The sequence below is a fragment of the Quercus robur genome, chromosome 10 (assembly GCF_932294415.1).
Source record: "Quercus robur chromosome 10, dhQueRobu3.1, whole genome shotgun sequence".
Classification (NCBI taxonomy): Eukaryota; Viridiplantae; Streptophyta; class Magnoliopsida; order Fagales; family Fagaceae; genus Quercus; species Quercus robur.
In genome coordinates this window covers 29,336,480-29,348,938 of record NC_065543.1, presented here as the reverse complement: position 1 = coordinate 29,348,938, position 12,459 = coordinate 29,336,480, and the positions used below count along the sequence as shown (strand labels likewise).

Below are 12,459 nucleotides of genomic sequence, written 5' to 3'. Positions count from 1 at the left end.
TAAAAATGGACTTATAAAATGTCTGCTATGCCAGGAAGGACTCGTTGTCCCTCTCTCTCCCTTCTTCTTCAAAACTGTTCCACATCACCAGCCGGTCTTTTTCAATTAAATGGTTGTTTCAGGTTACCACTAGTAAAGACAATGGTGATGGCAATTGAGTATTGAGTAGATGCAGTTAACTTTAGGGCCATCTATAGCAGAAGCACTGTTATATATATTTTTGCCTTGTGGCTTGCTGCTGATGCTACAAATAGAATATTGGAATCGAACGTCCATGACAGGAACAGGACTACATAGGTTGGCAGCAGATGTCAACAGTATTCACAGTAAAGTCAGTTGCTTCTGTTGTAGTCACAGCCACAGGCTATGGCCATAGCAACAGCAGTGGCAGCCCATTGCCACTCTAGTTAGATCAAATAAGAAAAGTTAAAAGTTTGGCTGCCAAAGGCAAATACATATTGCTTCTCCTGATACCAGGCAGGAAATTTTATCTCTTAAATCTCTTTGTTTTGCCTTTTCAGTGGCGGAAAGAAATCAGTTTTTGAAATGCTAACCAAGCATTACTCCTATATAATAGTCACAGCTACTGCCAATACATGCTTAACCAAATTATGGCAGGTGAAACATACATGCAGCTCTACAATCCCATAACAGAAACTTGATTCGATTTTCAACCTAAGAAACAAATTAAATTATAGGAAACCTTTGGAGTCACTAAGTCCACAGCAACTATAGAACCTTTTTAAGTTCATGTGTTTCAGACATAAGCCGGTCATGGTCGTATGCGATAATTTATAATTTTAAATGAGGCATTTTCATATTTTAAAAAATTAATTAAAAAAATATTTATTTAATTTTTGATATTAAGTTTTCATTTAAAATTTATTTTTCTTACTTTTTGATATATAATATTACTAAATGAATTTTTATATTCAAAATTCGTTAATATAGTAGATCTTATATTGAATTTTAACAATTTTTGTAATTTTGAAAAAAATTCTTTTTGTAGATGCACCTGTAACCGATATTGTTAATAAAATTTATTTGTCACATAATTCAATAAACTAACATTATCAAAAGTATGATAATATTTATACTAATTAAAAGACTTGCTAAATGGAAAATTAAAAATAAGGAAAAATAGTAGAAGAGTAAAATTGTAAGCCCACTTGGGATGAATTAAAGACAAATCAACTGGCAAAAATGGCCCGTTACCATCAATTTTGGAAATAATTTGCCCAGAAACACTGTTTCTGAACTATATAGCAATGTACCACTTTTTCTGGTACTCGAGCTTGGTGAGCTCGAGTACCATCTTTTCATTGGTCAAACATCTTCTCAAAAAAAAAAAAAAGCCGCTATAGTGCCCAAAAACGTCACTATAGGGCTTAAAAACGCCACTATAGGGCCCCTTGAACTTGTTATGGGGACTTAAAAAAAAATTTTGCAGGAAAACGCCGCTATAGGGCCCAAAAACGTCACTATAGGGCTTAAAAACGCCACTATAGGACCCCTTGAACCTGTTATGGGACTTACAAAAAAATTTTGCAAAAAAACGCCGCTATAGGGCCCGAAAACGTCACTATAGGGCCCCTTAACCCGGTATGGGGGCTTAAAAACGCCGCTATAGGGCCCGAAAACGTCACTATAGGGCTTAAAAACGCCACTATAGGACTCCTTGAATATGGGGCGACAGTGGATTAGAAAAACATGGTACTCGAGCTCACCAAGCTTGAGTACCAGAAAAAGTGGTACGTTGCTATATAGTTCAGAAACAGTGTTTCTGGGCAAATTATTTTCAAAATTGATGGTAATGGGCCATTTTTGCCCAAATCAACTGGTAAAATCAAAACAAAGTGCGGCCCACTACTTTTTGTATTTACTAAAGTTGAATTAAAGATTACAGTAGAAAAGAAGAAAGTCCAAAACTCAATTATATGAATAAATTGCAGTTCACATGGGTTGATGTGATAAGTTTTTTTTTCTTTTTTGGATCAGGTTGATGTGATAAGTTCTATATGAATATAGACAAAAATGCAAAACTGACCCTTTAACTTTCAAGTTTTTTTTTTTTTTTTTTATCAGTCCTCTAACTTTCAGTTTTGTCATTTCAGTCCTCTAACTTTCAATTGTTGTCAATTCGGTACTCCATTAGACCTCAGTTATCTAATGCCGTTAAGTGAGCCAAAATGACGTCGTTTTGGTTTTTTTATTTTTATTTTTATTTTTTTTGTAATTAAAAGAAATTAAGAAATAATTTTTGATATTAAGTTTTCATTTAAAATTTATTTTTCTTACTTTTTGATATATAATATTACTAAATGAATTTTTATATTCAAATTTCGTTAATATAGTAGATCTTATATTGAATTTTAACAATTTTTGTAATTTTGAAAAAAATTCTTTTTGTAGATGCACCTGTAACCAATATTGTTAATAAAATTTATTTGTCACATAATTCAATAAATTAACATTATCAAAAGTATGATAATATTTATACTAATGAAAAGACTTGCTAAATGGAAAATTAAAAATAAGGAAAAATAGTAGAAGAGTAAAATTTTAAGCCCACTTGGGATGAATTAAAGACAAATCAACTGGTAAAATAAAAACAAAGTGCGGCCCACTACTTTTTGTATTTACTAAAGTTGAATTAAAGATTACAGTAGAAAAGAAAAAAAGTCCAAAACTCAATTATATGAATAAACTGCAGTTCACATGGGTTGATGTGATATGAATAAATTGCAGTTCACATGGGTTGATGTGATAAGTTTTTTTTTTTTGGATCAGGTTGATGTGATAAGTTCTATATGAATAAAGATAAAAATGCAAAACTGACCATTTAACTTTCAGCCTTTTTTATTTCAGTCCTCTAATTTTCAGTTTTGTAATTTCAATCCTCTAACTTTCAATTGTTATCAATTCGGTACTCCGTTAGACCTCAGTTATCTAATGCCGTTAAGTGAGCCAAAATGACGTGTTTTGGTTTTTTTTTTTTTGTTTTTTTTTTTTTGTAATTAAAAAAAATTAAGAAAATTGTTATTAAAAAAAAAAAAAAAACATTCATTTTCTCTCTCGTCGGACTCTCTCTCGCTTTCTCCTTCTCTATCTCTTTGTCTCACAATGTCCTGGTGCAAGGCCTCACTGCCGCCGTCGGCCTCCACCCACAACCTCCTTGCCACCATTGGCCTTCATCTCTCCATCTCTCTCTCTTCGTCACTCACTCCACCAAAATCTGAAACCCAAAGTCTCATACCCCCTTTCCACCAAAATCTAAAAGCAAAGAAAATAGTCTCACACCCTTTCCCCCATAATCTCAAACCCAAACTTCATTCCCAAAATCCCATGATCATTTCCTTCACAATCTAGGTAGTATTGACCACAGCCCTAAATTGTGAATTTTGGGGGAAGAAAGGAGAGTCCATCTGGGTCGGCAGCGGCAAGAAGAGTGAGAAGAAAGAGAGAGAGAGAAAACAAACCGGGAAGAGCGGGCATGGCACAAGAAGCGATGGGTTTAGGCTTTTTCTTGACCTCGACGAGGCACATGCGATAGTTTCCTGCGATGGAGAGGCGATTGTGGTCGCAGAATCGAGGGATATCGCAGTCTTGAAGGACCGTCATGCCTTTTGGGACTTTCACGGAGTACCCATCGATGAACAACACTTCAATGCGTCTTCCGGGTTGGGGAAATGGACTCAGGCTTCGACCACAGGGGATCAGGGCGACGGAGGAGGGGGATCTGGAGTCAGGTCGGGTTAGTTTTGGATTTAATATTTGACTTAATCTGGAAACAGGAAAGCACATATACAAGTGGAGTTGGTTGACCAATCAATAATAACAAGAAAGATAAAAGAGAAATTAACGAAAACCCATATAGATAAAAAAGATTTTAATGAAGACCTAGAAATAGAATCAAAAGAGACAAGTTGAATTTCTATTGAGGAAGACAAGTAGACAAGAGAACACAATCTGGGTACCTCAGAAAAAAAGTTCCACCAAATCAAAGACACAATCTTGTAACAATGACGAGTTGTGGTTTGCGTGCACACACACACCCAATATATTCTAGAGAGAGAAAGAGACGGTTGGACCATGTTTATATTCTTAATAGATGGTTGTTACAACTGCCAGCCTGGAGGTTGTGGGTGGAGGTCGACGGCGGCGGTGAGGCCTTGCACCACGGCACTGTGAGACAGAGAGATAGAGAATGAGAAAGCGAGAGAGAGACCGACGAGAGAGAAAATGAATATTTTTTTTAATAACAATTTTCTTTATTTTTTTAATTACCAAAAAAAAAAAACAAAAAAAAACAAAACGACGTGGTTTTGGCTCACTTAACGACAGTAGATAACTGAGGTCTAACGGAGTATCGAATTAACAACAATTGAAAGTTAGAGGACTGAAATGACAAAACTGAAAGTTAGAGGACTGAAATGAAAAAAAAAAAACTGAAAGTTAGAGGGTCAGTTTTACATTTTTGCAATGAATAAATTGCAGTTCACATGGGTTGATGTGATAAGTTTCAGAGGAGGAAAAAGCGGTGAATTTCAGCTTGGACTTCAGAGAGAAATGTTCAAAAACTTGAGCATTAGCAATGGTTGTATAAGATATAAGTTTATAGGTCATATAGTAAATAATATCCGATTGACACAAAATTTGACATATGTATTAAAAATGTAAAGAACATGCAATTCAACTGTTAAATTTTCAAAATATATAATAATATTTATTTTATTAAGTAAAATTGTAACTTAAAGTTATAATTAATTTTATAACTAAACTTTGTCTATCGGATCCACTGAAACTAGAGGGCCATATTAATAAATTAATAAAAAAAATCAAATTTAAAACTCAAACTTAAACCTAAAAACAAACCCACTAGTTTCTTTTAAATAAAATAATAGAGATCGAACGCTCACTAGCCACTCCCAAGTTGACGCTTTAATTGCATCATGGTGATGTCGTCGTCTCCAATTGGCAATTGTTAAAGCGCCTTTCACTGCAGAGGGACAGAAGTTGGTGTGGAGTTGAATATGTTTGTTGAAATGTTGATTGATGGGGAATCTAATTTTGAAGGACTTGACAAGGCAAATTATAATCAAAAGTTAATGATTAATAAAGTGAGAGATAGTTTTTGTGGTCCAATACGTTTAACAAGAATCAACCCTCTAAAGTAACCTTAATCAAATCATACTAAAGGTGAACTCAATTAGCAGGGTTTTTTTTTTTTTTTTTTTTTTTTTTTTACCTCGAATATGAGATTTTCAAGATTTAGGTTCAAATTCTGCCGACACCTAAAAATAATTTGTATTTGACATGATAATAAAAAAAAATTATCATAAAACAGATGTTTTAAGTTGAAATTCTATCATATTTATAATAATAAAAAAAAGATACACCTAATATAATCATTGATTTCTAATAAATTCAACATTTAAAAAAACACTAGTGCCCATTTCATCATCCTTCTAGACATCAATAATGTAATTCCATTAATTCATTAAACTCCCTTAAAAAAGCAACAACAAAAGCAAAAACAAACAAATAGACATTAAACTCTTTCCACCATCCATCTTGTCTTCTTCTACCTCTCTCTCCCTCACTGATTTCTATGTATATATTCATAATTTCATAACAACTAAGTACTAACCAATCCCCTTTATCTTAGTGCTTGGTGTTTTGGAGCTAAAAGAGAGGTTAAAGAGAAGACATGGCTTTAATACTCAACTCCTTCAACTTTTGCTTTTTTCCTTCAACACTTGCTCTCTCACTGATGAGAACTCAGAGATCTCCTAAGTTTTCCATGACTTCCCCCCTCTTCTCCAACAAGAAGTAAGATTAAACTTCAAATTCTCTCATCTTTTCACAAGAACTAACATTTTTCATAATTAGAATGAAAGATAGATCAATAACTCATTTGAATTGTTGATTTTCATATCATGTATTATAATATCTTGATATATTTTATTTGCTCTTTATACATGGTATATACGCACACACACACAAAGTCACAATGATACCTTCACTTTTTTCTTTTATTTAAATTATTAGTATGATCACTTAATTCTTTAGAAATTATAAAAGATATGTTGATACTCATTTTTGCTAAAGACCTGATAGGCCCATGCAAAGCAAATCCTAGGCCCCTGGGACCAATTATCTTTGCTCTGAAATATCTTATTTTATCGTATGAATGGTCCAAGTCCATGTACTTTAATGGAGAAAGTAAATGAAATAGGTATGAAAGGTAAAGACTGAGGCTATCTTGGGTTTAACATGGTCCTAAGATATAAGATATAACACTTGCAAAGTGGGCTGGTGACACTTACAAAATATGAAGGCTTGTGAATATACCCATATGCTGGCCACTTACACACAAAAAGGATACCTTCAAGAGTTGCTCTATGTGACTAGAAATTCAGTCTGACTCCGTTTAGTAATAAGAAGCATGCCAACTTCGTTTAATGCTTTATGACAAGCTTTGGCAAATTTAACAGGTTCTCCAGGTGTCATTTTTGGCCCAGAAGAGTTCAACAAATTAAGGCTAGTAAAAAAATTACCCAAACTATGATTAAACCAACCTACCATAAAACCTAAGCAAAAACAAAATTGAAGCTTTCCATCTTATCATGGATCTTAAGAGCATCTCAGATTTAATTCAAAGCCTTGCATTAATAACCCAATAATACCCATCTTACCTAAGACACTTACTCAATTCAACACTTAAGAACATTTGAGATAAGAGCTCTTAGGGTGTGTTCGGTAGAGTGGATTTTAGAGAGAATGAAAAAAAAAAAAAAAAAAAAAAAAAAGGGAGAGAAAACTTTTTAGAAAGTTTTTGGTTGAGAGGGGGAGAGAGGAAAATGATGGTGGGGCCCAAGTAATTTTTTCCCGAACTCACTAAAAAGTTCTCTTTCCAAAATGAGAAGAAAATTAAGTAGAGGAAATTGGATAGGCAAATGACGAAAATGCCCACGTGTACTTGGACATGGGCTTGTCTAGTACATTGTTTGTTTGTTTTTTTTTTTGTTTTTTTTTTTTTTTTCTGTAGTCTGTACGTTGCCTCTGGTAAATGACGAAAACTTCGCCGAAGTTTGGTCTGTACGTTGTTGCCTTTGGTCTGTAAGTTGTCTCTAGTAAATGACGAAAACTTTTTTTTTTCTTTTACTTTCTTTTGTTTTTGTTTTTGTTTTGTTTTGTTTTTTGTTTTTTTTTTTTTTGTTTAGATGTGATTTTTTTTTTTTCTAGACATGATTTTTTTTTTATAATAAATTTGGGTGATTGTTTTTTTTTTTTTGGTCACTTTTTTGTTTTAATGGGGCATCATTTTTTTAACAAGGGTATATGAGTAAATTTAAACAAACACATTTTTTCCATTCCTCCACTTTTCCACTTCCAACCAAACAAAAAAGAAAGAAATTAAAATCTTTTATATCCTCTCATTTTTTCACTCCCCCACCATTTTATATTCTCCAACTATTCTACCTTTTCAACCAAACAAACCCTTAAGGGTATATTGTACATGTGGCAGCACAATAGCTCTCTCTCTCTCATAGTTTTACCATCTTATTTGCTTTCCTCATCTTGTTGTATTTGACACAAATAGATATTGAAAGTATTTTTCATCTATTTTAGCTATTGTGAGTTCATTTTTTTGAGTATTTTTCTTTGCTATGTGCCATTACTCTCTATTGGACATCTATAATGAGTTTTGGAGTTGACACCCTTCTCTTTTGAGCTGAGGTTAGTTGGGCCAATTCCCTTTTTGCTTGGGCTCACCTAAAATCAACCCCTAGTTTAAATTATACACCTTATTAGTAGATGATGCATACGTTTGTTCATGCTATTTGGCATAGCAGTTCGAAATCACTTTATTTTATTTTAAGTTTTTTATGATCCAGTTTTTAATAAACTTTTTTTTTTTAATATAGGTAAAAAATATTTAAACAACTCCATTCTCATAAAATATAAAGCTAAAAATTACTGTGTACCAAACAGATATACATAGACAAACAATTGTTTTCATATTGCATCTTCGCTTCAACATCCTGACATTAATTACTTATCTCTCCTTTTTTGTTGGAATTTAGAGGAGCAGAAGGGGGTTTAGACCATCTTGGTGAATTCAATGTGAGCCTGGCTTGCTCCATGCCACCTAAGAAGGTTGAAATTTTCAAATCTATGGAGAATTGGGCTAAAAACAATGTCCTAACTCTCCTAAAACCTGTCAAGGAATGTTGGCAACCACAAGATTTTTTGCCAGATCCTACCTCAAATGGATTTATTGAGCAAGTCCATGAACTAAGAAAGAGAACAAGAGACATTCCAGATGAGTACTTTGTTGCCTTAGTTGGTGATATGATCACAGAAGAAGCCCTTCCAACTTACCAAACTCGAATTAATTCCATAGAATGTTTTCATGATGAAATAGGTGTAGATAACACTCCTTGGGCAATTTGGAATAGGGCATGGAGTGCAGAAGAAAACAGACATGGTGATCTTCTCAATAAATACCTTTTCCTTTCTGGAAGAGTGGACATAAAACAAATTGAGAAGACAACACAATACTTGATTCGGTCAGGAATGGTAAGATATGCAACATAATTATTTTAAAACCTCTTAAATTTTAAGAAATTGAGATTTTAATAATTTAACTGTTATTTTAACATTTTTTTTACACCATCTTATATAAATATATATATATATACACACACAATTTTGTGTGTGTGTGTGAGAGAGAGAGAGAGAGAGAGATGTATTAATTAATTAATTATAATAATAGGAATATTTCATTTTTATTTATAAGTTTTTAAAATAACTAACAACTATTAAAATCTTTAAAAACATATCAAATTAAAACGGACAAGTATGTAGAAGAGTCTCTAGCTTGTCCAACATGGACATGTTGGAGGTTTTAAAGTGTTCATACTTCTTTGCCCAATTGTTCTAATTTTCACTTTTGATAATCACATAGATGCAACTCCTATCAAACCGGTTCTTGGTTTTTAAAGGATTTGGTTTATCTCTAGTATTTTTTAAAATGAAATCTCTTTTTATTTTAATGAGAAACTGTCACACCACCCATTAACTAAATAAAAGGTGGAGAATAAAATCCACTATCACTTACCATTGTATACTTAAAACAAAAAGAGATATCCAGTTGAAAATATACTGAAGGTAAGCCAAGAACATCCTAAATAAAATTTTGAGCCCATTAAAAAAAAAAAAAAATTGACCTCTCAAAAATTGTGGTCTATTGAAGATTGAACCAAAAAATTGCAAGAAATGTATTGTTCACAACATTTCCACCAACACTTTCTCAATAAATCTAAGTGTTCTGTTGTTACTGACTGTTACTAATAGATAAAAAAAGTAATTTTAGTGGTATATATATTATAACTAGTAGCAAATTGTCACATAGGATTTGTTGTGAAAATTTTGTGGACGTAACATTTCTCAAAAATTTTCCAAACAAAAAAATTAACCTAAAAGCCCAAATCAAATATTTAATTGTGATGTTTTAATTTTTTTAAATGAATATTTTAAAATCGCTATTTTTTTATATTAAAAATCCATATTTTTAAATTTATAATCGGTTAGTGCTTGTTTTAGTCTTTAGTTTGAATTTGTTGGATTTATATGATATATCTTGTATATATGCATATGCACTAAAATAATGCACCAATGCTTTATTGAACATGATTAATGTAATGGTTTAATGCTAAGTTGAATATATTGAATGAGCTTATAGTTTCCCATTTATTCTTTTGCTATCATTTCTATTGCAAGATTTATTTTCTAAGAAAATTTGTATTGACTTGAATAATATTTTTTTGGATCCTAGGCTATGAGAAAATGTCTCATCTTTTTATCCTAATGATCATGATGAAATAATTAAAAAGAGCATATTGACAAAGAAGTTCTTGTCAACCTCTTTGTCATGATTTTTCTTTTTTAAAAAAATGTGGAACTTTGCATCGATTTAATCATAATTAGTTTAAATAATACAAAAATTTTATGGAAAATATCATAAAAAAGTATGATGTATTTTGTTTATATTGTTACTTATTTAGGCAAGATGTTGGTAATTGAATGAGAAATCAGTATTTTAATGATTGTTTGATTGAGTACATTGAAAAAATGTAACTAATAATATTAATAATGAAACTATCATATAATGATTTCAAAATAAGAAAAACTCATAGAAAGAAATTTTTTAAACTTTATGCATTTGTGCTTATTTATTTATTTATTTTTTGTAATCTCGTTATATTCAAGTTTTATTTTTATTATATTTTGTTTAATTTAAATTTCTTAATGACCACCCGACAAATATTCCTTCAGTGGCCACTATCTTTGACCAAATTGTTAACTTGATTTAAATACAATAATTATAACTCTCTTTAATACTATGTCACATGGAGTTTGCATCTAAGCCTAAATTGCCATTGAGGAGTTAAGCCTTGCTATCATATTACATTTAGATAACCTTGCTTAAGCTGTTCCTTATACGATTTCCACATGTTTAATGCCCTTAAAAGTTATAATGTTGGGTGGAGATCTATTGTCTTAAAATTCATATAATTCTTGTTAATGTCTAATTGCATTTTGCGCCTAGGATATTGGCACCGGGGAAGATCCATACCTTTCGACCATTTACACATCATTTCAAGAACGAGCGGCATTTATCTCCCATGGGAACACAGCCAAGCTGGCCATGCAACATGGGGACGTAAAGCTTGCCCAAGTATGTGGTATAATTGCTTCGGATGAGAAGCGCCATGAAAGTGCTTATACAAAAATAGCTGAGAAGCTTTTTGAGATCGATCCAAATGAAATGGTCATAGCCTTTGCAGACATGATGAGGAGGAAAATCTCAATGCCAGCCCATTTGATGTATGATGGCCATGACCATAATCTTTTTGATCACTATGCAATTGTTGCATCAAGGATTGGGGTCTACACAGCTAGGGACTATAGAGAAATTTTGGAACTTTTGGTGGCTAAATGGAAGGTAGAGAAGCTAACTGGACTTACAAGTGAGGGACGAGAAGCCCAAGACTACGTATGTAGGTTGACTCAAAGGATGAGAAGGCTAGAGGAGAGAGCTATTGCAAAGGCCCAAAAAGCACCCACCATTCCTTTCAGCTGGATTTCTGGTAGAGTGGTATAGCTAGCTTATTAGATGGGTCCAATTCAGAAAATTTGTGGAGGCAGCTTTTGTGCTTCAATTTTTGTCACAACTCTAATGTGGTTAATTATGAGTAATAAAGAAAAAGTTATGAGTTTATGTGAAAATAATAGCCGGTTACTCATAGTCTACCATATCAAAGTTTGTGGTGAAAGTTGTAACACAAAAATTGTGGTCCTATAACAACTTGGTCCTATTTCCTTTTACCTTCTTTTCACTTTTTTTTTTTTAATATCTTAAATATTACAATAAACAGGCAGGAGATTGGGAACTTGGTTGTCCATGTAAAGAAGTTCGAGCAATGTCACTTAGCTACAATTAAAATAAAATCACAAAAATAAAAGTCCTTATGTTTGATTATATGAACAAAATAAAGTACAAATCATATCTTGAATTATAAAGGATAAGGTGGTGGTGTTCTTAGCCCTCTCTAATTATAACCAAAGAATTTTATTTAGATTAATGTTAGATTTATAAAGAATAAAATCATTCTCAAAAGTTTGTGTCATCTTATAGATTGACATGGCAGCTTATGTTACAGAGTTTGAATTTGGTAAGGATAGGGTGTAAAACATATGTTTTACACTATCCAATAAGAGATTATCATATCAGCATTTTACTTAAAATTCAATACATTCTACTTAGAGCATCCGTAGCAGATGTTGCAAAAATTATGTCATTTTACCACATCAAAGACCTACTTTATTATTTTACCACATCATTTTACAACATCCCATTTATCAGATGTTTTATTATTCAATTCTATACATTAAAATAATATTTATTACACATTAAAATAATATATTATCACATTCCCATTATCATCAACAACAGCCACAACATTAAAGTCCAATAAAATAATAATTTTTGGTTTACCACATTTGTCCGTACCATTGCAAATTTGCAATGGTACGGACACAAATGGTATAATTTTACAACATTTGCAATATCTGATGGGGAGCTGATTTTCCTGTTTGGTGTGGGATATGTGCCAAATATTTAGCATTTGGCACATATCCCACATCTACTGTGGGTGCTCAACATCTTAATAAACTCTTAATTTGGTTGAATTTATATACAGATATTAAAATTAATTGGGTATGGTTGTACTTATTCTTAAATACAATTCCACATTGATTGTTTTGTTAAACTTTTTACATACATTTGTACCACCACTATAATCCCACCGTAACTAGTAAATATCTTGTGATTATGTTTTGTGGAGTTAGCCACTCATATATTATGAGACCCATACATTTGTGAGACCC

The 12,459-nt window shown here is 32.2% G+C and overlaps 1 protein-coding gene across 2 annotated transcripts; it reads left to right on the top strand.

Annotated features, from left to right (window-relative positions):
• The first annotated feature begins 5,561 nt into the window (after positions 1-5,561).
• Positions 5,562-11,551, top strand: LOC126702128 (stearoyl-[acyl-carrier-protein] 9-desaturase, chloroplastic-like). 2 transcript variants are annotated; one of them, XM_050400764.1, is made up of 3 exons: positions 5,562-5,832; positions 8,091-8,586; positions 10,619-11,551. In XM_050400764.1, the coding sequence occupies exons 1-3, from the start codon at positions 5,711-5,713 to the stop codon at positions 11,171-11,173; spliced, it is 1,173 nt and encodes a 390-aa protein (XP_050256721.1). In that variant the 5' UTR covers positions 5,562-5,710; the 3' UTR covers positions 11,174-11,551. The 2 variants fall into 2 exon arrangements, with proteins under 2 accessions (XP_050256721.1, XP_050256722.1); XM_050400765.1 differs by having other exon boundaries at positions 5,764-5,832; positions 8,099-8,586.
• Positions 11,552-12,459: the final 908 nt, after the last annotated feature.